At 47.9% G+C, this 13,111-nt stretch overlaps 1 protein-coding gene across 2 annotated transcripts in view; it reads left to right on the top strand.

Annotated features, from left to right (window-relative positions):
* LOC138481032 (fibronectin type-III domain-containing protein 3a-like) overlaps positions 1-13,111 on the top strand; it is a 2,755,868-nt gene that overhangs the window by 419,369 nt on the left and 2,323,388 nt on the right. For both annotated transcript variants that reach the window (XM_069612893.1, XM_069612892.1), the window contains exon 4: positions 5,781-5,857. In XM_069612893.1, coding sequence (XP_069468994.1) covers positions 5,781-5,857 — 77 coding nt within the window. The remainder of the gene's footprint in view (positions 1-5,780; positions 5,858-13,111) is intronic.

Genomic DNA, 13,111 nt, shown 5'->3' with positions numbered 1-13,111 from the left:
TAGATATAAACTTGGGCTCAGTACCATCTCCAGGCACGATTTGGGAAACACTAAAGTGCTTCATAAGAGGTGTCTGCCTAGCCAAGGAGAATGAAATCCTTAAGCTGATCCGTCGAGAACTCATCACCTGTGAGGACAGATTAAAGCTTCTCGAACTCAAGCTCAGCACTAGGAATGATCCACTTACCCAAGCAACACTCAAAGAAGAGCCACAAACGTTCAGGACCACAGCGGAATGCGAATTGAAATTTCTGGCCCGAAACAACCAAGTCTGTCAATGCGGCGTAGGCCAAAGACCCGGAGCCCTCCTTGCGAGACTGATCAATGCCGACAGAAAACCGACAGCGGTCGAGAGGATATACTCCAGTCAAGGCACAATCGTACACACGGATGAAGAAATAGCAGAAGAATTTAAAATCTTTTACCAAGACCTATACACTTCTAAATATAATTCGGACACAGACGCCCTAACCAGGTACCTCAAAGACACTGAACTCTACTGGGTAGAAAGAGAGCTGCGCGAACCACTTAACGAATCCATCACCCCGGAGGAAATAGTGGAAGCCATCAAATCCCTCCCAAACACTAAAGCCCCGGGGCCTGATGGTCTAACGGGAGAATTTTACAAGGCCTTTGCTAATACCCTAGCCCCTTTACTCGCTGAGGTATACTGCGAGGCATTAGAAACAGGTTCCCTTCCACAGTCATCCCGTGAGGCCAACATTATCCTCTTATACAAGGCAGGTAAACCCCCAGAAGTGTGTGCATCCTAAAGACCCATATCTCTACTTAACCTCGACAATACAATATTGGCAAAAATACTTACAAATAGGCTGCTGCCGCTGATGCCGGGCCTCGTGCTTGCAGATCAAGCCGGATTTGTGCCCGGTCGCTGCACGACGTTCGGCATCAGGAGGTTGTTCGGCATTGTCGAAGCTCTTGACCCCACTCGCCAGGCCGTCGCAGTTTTACTCGATGCCAAAAAGGCTTTCGACTCAGTGGAATGGCCCTTCCTATTCACCGTACTTACACAGATGGGCCTGGGCACCTGCTTAATTAAACTCGTCTCCCTTCTATATAGCAACCCCCTAAGCTACCATATTGGTGGGATCAGCGAGGTCTTCGCCCATCAAATTACAATGAGGCACCAGACAAGGGTGTCCGCTTTCTGCGCTAATATTCGCATTAATAATGGAACCTCTAGCGTTGAACCTGCGATCCCAGCAACTCCACAGGGGCCTCACCATCGGCCCACACAGGCTGATTATATCCCTGTATGCGGATGATGTAGTGCTATTTATACTCGATCCCGTAGAAAATCTTAACCCAGTCATGAGGGAAGTAATACAATTCAGGGCAATATCGGGATTAAAAATAATTCGTACAAAGTCAATTATATTCCCACTCACTCCAGTCACTAGACCATTCACTGACGATTAGAACTTTGTTTGGGAGACCTCAAGGGTACACAACCTTGGGATATTGATGTCACTAAAACACTGTGGTATTCCAGGGTAACTATGAGGCAGTAGTAAAAGCACTACAGGAAAAAGTGAACCGATGGAAGTCCCTCCCACTAACCCTGTGGGGAAGGGCCTCACTAGTCAAAATGGTGATCCTACCGAAACTATTATACCTATTTTCCAACATCCCAATTTTAATCCCGCAATCCTTTCTAAAGAGACTCAAAAGCTTAGTACTAGACCTACTATGGGCGGGCAAACCAGCCAGGGTCGCGCTCTCAATACTGATACTTCCGGTGTCCAGCGGTGAGCTAGCCCTCCCAGACCTAGAGAGATACTTCTGGGCGTCCCAGGCGCAGTTTCTCCGTTTTTGGTATGCCACGCACTTCATTAGACCCCACGTGCAAATAGAGCGTGCGCTAGCAACCCCCAATCTCTTAAGGGCCGTCGTCAGTAGTCCGCTCCCAGTGCCTACTAACACTATGAATGTGGTTCTCGCGACATATGGGATATGGAAAAAACTTGCACAAAAATACAAAGTTCAGGTGAGGTACTCTCCCCTTCTTCCAATCAAATTCATTCCAGGGATCCCTCTGACATCTGAAAGAGTTTTCCATCAATCTGTAGAAAAACTACAGATAAAATCTCTTGGGGACCTGTTCAATGAAGGCACCTTTATCACACCCCAACAAGTAACAGAGAGAGGAGGCAACACACCCCTAGATCAGTTCATCTACTTTAGAACCAGATATACCTTGCAGGCTCTATTCCCCACCTTCCCGCAACAACCTCCGACATGGCAGCTACTACACAATGTAATCGAAGCCCAGGGCGAAGGCAGACTAGTTTCATTAATCTAGAAATCCATCTTAACAGACACGGTATCCATTAATACTCGTAGGAAAACCAGATGGGAGAGGTCCCTCCAGCTAACGATCCCGGATGAGGAATGGACATATATACTACAACAAACCCAAAAAATAGCCCTCAATGCACATCTTTTTTTTTTTTTTTTTTATTTTATTGAAAAACTACAGTTTCTTCTCCTTTCTCCCTCCAACACCAAGGTGGAAGTAAGAAAAGAAAAGAAGACTTTTGTTTCAAATCGTGTAAACTTCCAATACATATTATTGTTACAACATCATCAATATGTCCTATTATACTTTCCACAAGGATCTTCTGCGCAACCTTGTGACATATAAGGCATTTAATGATCAAGCGAACGGACAAACAAAGTCAAATAAACAGTCGACATGTCAATTAATCAATTACACTCTTTGAGCATCAACTTAACGCCCCACTTGCTTACGGGGGACATCTCAGGAGAGCGTTCATAAAATTTACAAAAAATAGCCCTCAATGCACATCTCAAGCAAATATACTTCAATTATCTACACCAGCCGTATTTCACCCCCGCAAAAAAGAATAAACACCAACCTGACCTACCAGCAAAATGCGAAAGATGCGGAAACCCAACAGCAGACTTTGTCCACAGGTCCTCCATACCATATCGGCAATAATAGGAGAGGAAGTGCAGCCCATTCCAACGGTGGTACTGCTCGGAATGACGAAACAACTTTCACCAGCAACAAGGAAACTGGCAGGGTTACTGCTGACCCTGGCTCGTAGGAGAGTCGCCATGTCTTGGGGCAGAGGACCAACCCCGTCGGTGGCCAACTGGCGCAAAGACATCCTCTACTGTCAGGATGTGGAGTCAGAGTTCATCAAGAAACTTCCCCAACACGCACATCCCCCTGACATTTGGGGACCACTTGTGACATTCCTAATCAACGAGGCGGATGAGAATGCATCATCCACGTCGGGTGGGCACAGCCCCCAAAACTTTGACTCTTAATCCTCCAGAACACAGGAACCAGACCATAGTCAGATACGCATCAAGGAGGTGACACAATAACAATGACCTCGGTGGACTGGGTGGGGGAAAGGACAAGGGGGGTTGGCACATGGGTAACTCACCCCAATATGGGTGTGAATGTTCTGTAACTGGTTTTTATTGTTCTAAAAACTGCAAAAAAAAGTTCTTAAAAAAAAAGAGATAACAGGGGTACAGCTGCCATTGGATCCGATGGTGGTCCTACTGGGGGAGGCGGTTGAGGGGTGCTATGCAAACTCCGGGTCGAAAGCTTGCCTCATTACCCATATGTTAAGTGCTGCTAGAATAACCTTGGCACACACTTGGAAGAACAAATAAGGACTAATAGTGGTCATGTGGTGGGTAAGACTATGGGGTGTGATGGCCATGGAAAAGATAACCGCACTATCCTACGGCTCTTGCACAAAATATTTGGACACCTGGATGCCACTACACGAATTTACAGATGATAGAGAACAAATGTATTTTAAGCCTAAATTATTGCGCAGTATTCCTATTATTTAAAAGCACACACTCCGAGCCGGAAGTGTACTTGGCCCAAGAGACTCAGAATGCTGAAACATGCTACACCTTATCCGAAAGTTGAGATTTGTTGGGGGTGTGGGGGGAAGAAATATTTTCAAATGTTTGTAACTTATGCTTTTGAAAAATCCAAATAAATAAAGTTGGTGAAAGAAAATTCAGCTAAACCAGCAGATGGAGTAACTTAATTTACCTACTCAAACTCTGAGAAATGCACCTGACCCATGTCAACCAATGATACAATATGTAAATGTGCTTTCTGTTAAATTGTGCATGTCACCACAAACTCACTTTGTTTGGCGCACTGCTGCCACCCAGAGGCCAGCCATGCACAGGGAAACCTTTATTTGACATTTACTACAAAGTAAATGTTCTATAACATTTTCAAACATCCCCTGCAAATGGTACTTGCTCTTAATGAAATCTACTTGACTGTGCAAGTAGACTTTGCAAGCCCTGGGTTGAGTGTCTATAAAATGTAAAAGGTTAGCTGCATGAATAGACACACAAATGGAGATGATAAAAAGGTTTTGAAAACAGTTTGGCCAGCTCTCTCCCACATGTGCTAATATATAATGCAATTATAATAGAGAAAATCGAGTTCTGGAAACTAATTAGTGTGTGTGGCATTGCAGTAGTTCTGTAGATGTACAGACTGGCTAGAACTATTGATCACTACTTTGCTTAAACATCTAGTTAGTTTGTGTATTCATTATGTAAGAGGAAAGAAAGTAAAAACACTAAGCAGAGTCAATGGAGTAGCAGGCAGAGAACTTGGCAAACTAGGTGGGATATTGTAGTTCCTGGCATCTCACTTTTAGGGCAGCTGGTTTAAAGCAACAGGGTGATATGACAGAATGTCAAATAGTATGGGATCAGCTCATGAATTGAGCACCAGTTGCACAGATTAATGCAACCAGCAGGCCACAAAACTAGGTTTGCCATCAAAATCATTTGGCCGAGTGATGTAGGTTTTCAAAAATGTTCACTCGTCAATGTGATGCATCTTTCCCAACCAAATGAAATATATTTGACACTATGAGATTTAGATACATTAACCTAAACTTTACTGTAAAATATGGAGACAATGCAGTGTTTTACAGTAGCAATACTGTAACTATGCAATATGTAAAAACCTACATTTTTAGGAATGGAATTGCATGACTGCCTAGCAGGGTATTGTTAGTTTAATAAAAGTATCAACCCGATTACTTCTGGTTCTCTATTATTTGAAAAAGAAAAAAACAATCTTGTCTAGCACTCCCACACAGGCCTTTGACACTTAGTGGAGGAGATGACTGCTGCACACTCTCTCTCTCTCTCCATTAGCCCCTTTGAACTTGCAGTGAACAGAATAAAAACGGGTGGCGAGAGGCCTGAGGGGAATGTAGGCTGAGCTGTGCTTTCATTGAACAGGGTAACTTAAATAGCTATCTTTGCTACGCAAGTTTCCGTTTAATTAGCAAACCTACATAATTGTATATCAAATTGCTATGCGACAATACTTCTTTTATGTCTTGGATGGGACTACCAATGTCAGTTTTGGCTAAGATCTCCCGTATTAGAAATCAATACTTTGCAGAAATTATTTGTTTCAGAATATACGTATCAAAGTACCTAACTATTTATTTGAGAATACCTGATTTTAAGGTTCTCTGTCTAAACCTTTGTATACAGTCCATCAAGAAAGTTGCATTATTTTGTACCTTGTGCGTTTCATTGTTTTTGGCTTCCATTATTTTTTTGCCTGTTCAGCTCTCGGGCACATTATACTTGCTGACATGGATAAATGGAGTAAAAACAAACGAACTAGGCTCAATGAGTACTTGTGATTTTTATGTGAGCTTAACTATGGTATCTCTAGTTATATGGCATGACAAACTATATTTGTTTTTCTTCAGGGCCAGCACATGTCCCTATGATGTCGCCAAATGGGTCCATGCCTCCAATATTTGTGCCTCCTGGATACGTGTCTCAGGTATATCTTTTTGTTACCTTTCTCGCAATTCAATTTCACTAAAGCATATTTTAATGTTTTATGGAGGCTTTTCCACAACCACTTGAAGCTGGCGTGAAGAGACATAATCTGAGTGGAAGAACAGTGTGTCCACTCAGGAGAAGTCTGTTCAAAGCTCTGAGGGCTAAATCTCTAACTCTCTGCAGGTGTTAAGATTTTTCCACATGGATGTGAAACATCTAGCCTAAGGAAAACAGGGTTCCGGCCAAACTTAAAACTAGATCGCTCTATAAAGGCAGCAGTGGCAAAGCAGTCGGGCTTAACTCAAGGGAGGAAGGCTGGCAGTGAAGTACAGCTATTCTCCACACTAATCTGTTATACTGAAAAACATGAATATTATAAAATGACACTATTTTTTTTCTTTTTTTTCCTTTATTGATTTTCAACACTTAACAAACATCAAGAATAACATCACACTACAACTGGCACTTTGTGTTGGGGTCCGCACTTCATCCTCCGTCTCTCAGCGCGTCAGCTTGGCTCTCTCCATGACTGCCCGTCCTGTTCAGTGTTGGTCATCCTTGGCACCCGTTTCGGCCCTTTGTAGTATGTCCCCCGCCCTCTTCAAGTTCCCTCACTTCTTTTGACTCCGGGAGTTCAATCCTCCTCCGGCTCGCCAGGGCCTTTCGTGTCTTGTCCTTCCGTGCGGTGAAACCGGTCCTGTATGAGAGAGTGCCATACAAGTAGTCTGTTCCCACTCTCCCCCACCCCTCTCTGCGCCGCTCTGGTCCATACTGATGTTTCCGCTTTTGTCAATTTTTTCCAGGTCTGCCCACCACCTTTCTGCTGATGACCCTGTGCTCGAGTTCCATGCCATCGCTATGCGGCGCTTGACCAGAATACACATGAAGTCTTTCATTTTCACTATGTGTCCATTGTTTGCCGCCCCTCGGGTACAGCCCCAGGAGGTTAGATTCTGGGGGCCACGCTTGCATTTGTATCCCTCCTGCCTCCGCCCTCATTTTCACTGTGTCCTAGAAATTGAGTATCACCGGGCAGGAGCAAAACATGTGTATCTTATCCGCCTGTTCCTCGGCGCAGCGTGGGCAGGTTCGGTTTTGTTTGTCCCATGTTCGACATTCTCTTCGGTGTGAGGTATGCTCTATGCATGAGGTACAGCTGCATTTGCTTGAATCTCGCATTTATGGAGACTTTATTCACGTATCCAAGTGTCCTGCTCCACTCCTCATCAGTGAAGGCCTTTTGGAGTTCCTCCTCCCATCTGGCTCTTGCTGGCAACTCCCCTTCATTATTGCTTCACAGGACCTGTTCATAAAGTCAGGATATCGTGTGTCCTCCCTTCGACACGTCGTACCACGCATCCAGTGCTCCCAAGCTGTCAGTTTCTCCCGGTAATATCTTCCACCTCTTCTTGATCAGTTGTACCATACCATTGTACAATGAGAATCGTCTGCTGTGTACTCCTTGTTCATCTATAAAGGTCTGAAAATCCACCCACTGCCCTTCTTTCCATAAGTCTCCAGTCTGTGCCACTCCCTTGACTTCCCACTGCATGCGGTAGATGGTCAGAGATGCCGTGTGGGTGTCAACTAGCCCTGCAAGGGGGATTTGTCCAGAATAGGGGTCTCTCTCTCCTTGCATCACCCACGCTCTCCTCCAGAGAGTCAAGCGCAGCTGGACTATGGTTGGGAGTGATTTTAGCTAGAGCCTTGTCCAGCCATGGGAGTCCCCTCTTATAGTAATAACGTATTGCTGGCTGAAAGAGCAGTGTGTCTATGGAAGTGTCATTCCCCCAACCATTTCACAATGAACTGGAGTTGTCCCGCCAGGTAGTAGCGTTCAAAGTCTGGTAGCTTCATTGTCCCCCCCCCCCAATTCGTAATCCCTCTGTAGTGTGTTCAGCGTGATCCTGTTCCTCCCCCCGCCTCATAGGAACTCTCTCGCTAGTGTGTGTACTTGTCTGAAGAAGGGCCTGGGAATGTATATGGCATATTATTAAAATAATACAGTAGGTGTTGCTGCAAGGCTGTGCTGTATATCCACTCCCGGGTAACGGAAGGTGGTTGATGTCCATGTAAGTCCTAGGCTCGGTAACTGGTCGGGAGCAACCCCCCCCCCCCTCTGGCCCGCCAAGGGGAAGAGCAAGGATTTCTCATTGTTAATCGTAATTCCTGACAGTCTGGCAAATGCTCCCAGTGCTTCCAGTATGTCTGGCATGTTTTCCCTTTGGTTCCCAACATAAAAGAGTATGTTGTCTGCGTATATAGAAATTAAGTGTACTACCCTGTCTATTTCTATTCCCGCATTCTCGTACCCTGCCCTAAGGAGGACGGCAAATGGCTCCAGAGCCAATATATATAGCATCGGGGATAGTGGGCATCCCTGCTTCGTGCCCCTGCCAATCCTCCACTCCTCTAAAATGTGCTTCCCCGTTTTCACCCTAGCTCTTGGGTCCCTGTAAAGATGCCGGATCCAGTGGAGTACCCCCCTCCCCTATCCCAAAATGGGCGAGGGCCCCCCAGGAGCCAGTCCCAGTTCACTGAATCGAATGCCTTGATGGCATCTAGCGATGCCACTGCGTGTTCCCTCTGTTCTCGGTTCGTGCTCTCAATGACGTGGTGGAGTCTACGTAAATTTCATGTCGTGTTCCTCCCTGGTACATATCTTGTTTGGTCTAGGTGGACCAGTGTGGATGTGACCCTCTTGAGGCTGTTTGCAAGGGCTGCAGTCAGGAATTTGGATTCCTGATTGATTAGGGGAATCGGTCAATAGGAGCCGCACTCAAGGGGCGGCTTCCCCGGTTTCAAGATGGGTAGGATGACCGAGTCAGATAGGCTCAGTGGCAACATTCCCTCCGCATACGCCTCCTGAAACGTCTCTAGCATCCGTGGGGTCAGGGTATCTTTATATTTCTTATAGAATTCTCCTGTTAGCCCGTCCGGTCCCAGGGATTTGCCTGTGGGAAGTTCGGCTATCACTGAGGTCAGCTTGTCAAGCGTAAGCGGCGCTTCCAATGTCTCGCTTGCTCCTCCGACAACCTGGGGGTTATATCTTCCGCCTCTGCTTCCTGTTTTCTGGAGTATAGTTCTTCGTAGAACCGCGAGAACACTCCATTAATCCCATCCAGGGCCCTCACTTCCTCGCCTCGTTCATCCCCGATTGCTGTTATTGGTTCACGCCTGGTCTCTTGTTTAGTGAGCCAGGCTAGGAGTCTGCCAGGCTTGTACACTTCCGCGCGTAGTCTCTGTATGTACTTCCCATAGTCTAATCTGGCCAGTTTCTCCCAGATTGCTGAACACTGCAATCGCAGCCCCCTAAGCTCCTCCGGTTCGTCGTCCTCCGCCACTGCTCGTGCCTCTGCCCATTCTAGTTCCTGTTCTATGTTCCTCAGTGCAGCCATAGTCCGCCCATCTTCCCTATCGCCGCTCCTCTTACCACCAGCTTGAAAGCTTCCCAGACCATGCCAGTGCTGTCCACACTCCTCACATTTTGGTCAAAATAGTTCTCGATCGTCTCTCTAATATGTTCTTGGAAGATATTGTCCGTCCGTGCCTCCGCTCTCAGTCTCCGAGTGGGCATGGGGGCTCCTCTATATGTGTATGTCCATGTTGCTACTATCGGGGCGTGGTCGGATCGCGTTCGTGCCTTTATATGTATCCCTGTGAATTCTGCAAGGGACTTCCTACTCGTAAATACATAATCTATGCGGGTGTGTATGCCGTGTGGGGCGCTATAGTGTGTGTATCCCTGGTATTGGTGTGTACCTTCCTCCAGACGTCTTCCAATTCCAGCTGGTCAACAGTGTTCTGTAGGCTCTTGGCCGGCGGGGCCGTTTTTTTCTGCTTGTCGTCGGATCTGTCCACCTGCGGGTCCAGTGTGCAGTTGAAATCTCCTGCCCATATGAACGATGCTTCTCTGTAGGGGGCTAGCAGAGGTATGATCATCTTAAAGAACTCTGCTGCGTCATGGTTGGGGGCGTATGTGTTTATCAGGCACACCTCTTTGCTCTCTAACATTCAGTGTATGATCACCATTCTGCCTTCCGTTCAAATTAACGCATTGAGAGAGACATGGAACTCCCGGGGCTATCCATGTCAGGACTCCCCTGGCATAATTAGAGTATGTTGAGCTGTACATTTGCCCCCCCTCCCCCATTTCCTAGCTATCTTAGTTTGCTTTTCCGCCGTCAAATGTGTTTCTTGCAGCATAGCGATTTGCACTTTTGCTCTATTCAGCCAGTTGTAGACCCTCAGTCTTTTGATGTAGGCCTTTAGTCCCCTGACGTTCCAGGTAGCTATGACTGCTTTCTCCTGGCCCATTTGGTTCCTTTGTCTCGTGGCCCGGCTGTTCCCATAGGCCCACCTGTCGGCTAGCATTTACTGGTGGGCAGATTTGTTCCATTGTTCGTAGGTTTCTCCCTCACGGGGTGAGTCTGACCTTCGCCTTTCATGCTGCGTTTTACACGTTTGGTTCCATTGCAAGTGTGCTGCCTTTTCGTGCATCTCCGGTAGCCGTCATTGGGATAGAAGTATGTAGCCTGCCATTTGCACTTTGTTCCTGTTGCTTGGTGCTTTCTCCCCCACTCGTGCCATCACTCTTTCTAACTAACCACTCACTAACTACAACTGTTAAACAAACGCCCAGCCTCCCTCCCCCCGCTCGGGCTCCGCTGCTTCTCTTGCTTCGCCCACCCAGGTGGGGCCGGCCTGCGGCAGCGTGGTGCCTTCAAACTGGTATACTAACTAACAAAAGTCTTAGGGTTGCGTATCCCGTCGCCATCTGTGGCGGTGCTGTCGCTCGTTGCGCCTTTAATTATTTTCCATCTGGCTTCCTTGGTGTTTTTGGTGTCAGAACCCCCATTCCCTGGCAACCTCACTCCTGCTGCCCCTGCAGGTTTGTATCATTATTGGCGTTCCTGGGTCTCCCTTGCGGGATACCCTGTTGGTCCAACCATGCTTGGGCCTCTTCTGTGGTCTCGAAGAAATACAATCTGCCGTCCCGTATCACCTTAAGTTTCGCTGGGTACAACAACATGTACCGTATACCCACTGCTTTGAGGCGTTCCTTGGTGTTGCCATAGCGTGCTCGTTGTATAGTCCGGATAGATTATAATTCTCAAGGAGTTCCTGGTTATCACCCCCCCCCCCTTCTCTAGAAAATGTCAATATTTTCTCCCGATCCTTGAAATTCATGATCTTTGCGATCATTGACTTTGGGGCGGAGGCTCCTGGTTGGGGCCTTCTAGTCTGGGCCCTATGAGCTCTCTACTGCAAATCCTTAGGATAGTACCCCTTCTCTGGTCTCCTGGACCAGGAGATTCTCAACATAGTTTGTAGGGTCGTGACCCTCTTCTCCCTCCGGTAGACCCACAATCCGGATATTGTTCCTTCGAGCCCTTCCTTCTGCGTCCTCCGCCCTCTGTTCCAGGATCTTGACCCTTCGGAGCATGTCTGACATTTGAGTCAGAGTGGCTGCAAAATCAGTGGTGTTCTGCTGCACTTGTTCTGCCATGCCCACGCGGTCTGCCAGGGTCCGCACGCCTTGTCGAAGTAGGCCCACATCTACCATCACTGTGTCCATTTTGTTTTCTTGGGACGTCTTTAGGGCTGCTATGGCTGTATCCAGCTTGCTCTCCAGAGACGCTTTCAGGGCCATTATAGCTTCCAATATCGGGCTCTCGTCTTCCTCTTGTTGTACTGTGCTGGATGAGGCCATGGTTGCCTCCACTGGAAGGGGTTGACCTTTGTCTGATTTCCTGGTAAAATTCTCAATGCTAATTTGCTTGCCTTTGCCCGCTTTTGACTTGCCTGGCATTCCTTTTCCTTGAGCGGGTTGTGCGTGCCACTCCGCCTAGCAGTCTTCTCCAACCCGAATTTTGCCCTTGGCAACTTCCTGCGCCGAGCGTGCTCTTCACCCTCTGTGGCGTGGCTCCACTCTCAGCCCAGCCTCATCCCTCCTTCTGTAGATGTGCGCTCTATTCCGTGCCTTCTATCCCCCTAGATTGTCCAGCGAGTGGGTTGTGTTCTCCCATGTCTTCTGGTTACTGCCAATCCAGTGTTCCATACAGCATAGAGTGTGCCCGGGATACTTGCTGGCTGTGTCCCTCTGTTGTCCAGCGAGTGGGTTATGCTCTCCCACCTCTACTAGCCACTATCTCGCTGCTCTCAGTTAGCGAGCGGGAGCTGCATTCGTGAGTGACTCTGCTGCCGGGCTTCTCTCCACCCAGGCCGCCTTCCACAGTTTGTTAGGGTCCATGTTCCCAAGTGTCGCCTTTCCCGGGTTAAGTCCAGGCTCCGCTGGCTGCCAACCTACCAGCAGCTCCTGCTGACCGGATGCGTGGCTGATACTGTTATAGTGCGGCTGGTTTATGTAATGCCTGCACGCTTGGGATCTCTGGTGTCTTGTCTCTATTATGTTTGGGCGCTGGCTGTGCGACCACATGTCTGTACTGCAGTAGTTGGGCAACGACCTCTAGGGCATCTTATATACCACCAGGCTGCACTCGTGTTTGTTTGTGTAACCGTGGCTCCGACAGCCACAGGCTCTCTGTAGTTCTTGTGGCAGTCTGCTCGAAATGGTGGGTCTATCGGCCTGCGCCTCCCGCTGCCAGCTGGATGCATGCTTTTGTCTTTCCCCTTCGCCTGGTCGTCACTTCGTTGTATACTGGAGAAGGCCAGGGCCCTTACCCGGACTCGAGTGGTGGTCCGGGGGAGGAGGGTGCCCCTCACTTTAGTGCGCACAGAAGCACTGCCCACTGTCTGATGCTTACTTCAAGCTGTCTGTCCTTCCGCGGTAGTTAGTTGTTACCGCATTCAGGGCCTCCGATATGCCCCCCTTCTTCTGGGGCTTGTTAGACTGAACTGGGCCGGGAGGCCTTATGTATCCATGTAGTGAAAGCTGCTTCCAATTGTCCTTTGTGTGCCCCCACTTGTGGGTCCAGGTAATTTTTGGTGGTGGCTGGCCGCTTGTTGCCGGTCTTATTATTTATGCTAGTACCATGGGTTCTGTCCCCACATGTTGTCCAAATGCGGGCCCTTGTGTCTATTATGGACCGGAGGCTTTTCAGTTGTCACCTACCACCAGTATGGCCCGAGCCTACTAGACTCCTTTGAGCTCACTGTAAACACTGCAGATGAGGGGTACTGTCTTCCCACCACAGCAAGTGCTCCCTTCTTATCCGTGGATGGGCAGGTTTGGGACACGCAGAGTTGCTCAAGTACGTCCGGAGGTCCTGCCGGCGGTGATTTTAGATTA

This window comes from Ambystoma mexicanum, chromosome 5p, assembly GCF_040938575.1.
Source record: "Ambystoma mexicanum isolate Mex_15411 chromosome 5p, UKY_AmexF1_1, whole genome shotgun sequence".
NCBI lineage: Eukaryota > Metazoa > Chordata > Amphibia > Caudata > Ambystomatidae > Ambystoma > Ambystoma mexicanum.
This window is presented reverse-complemented; position numbering and strand designations above follow the sequence as displayed.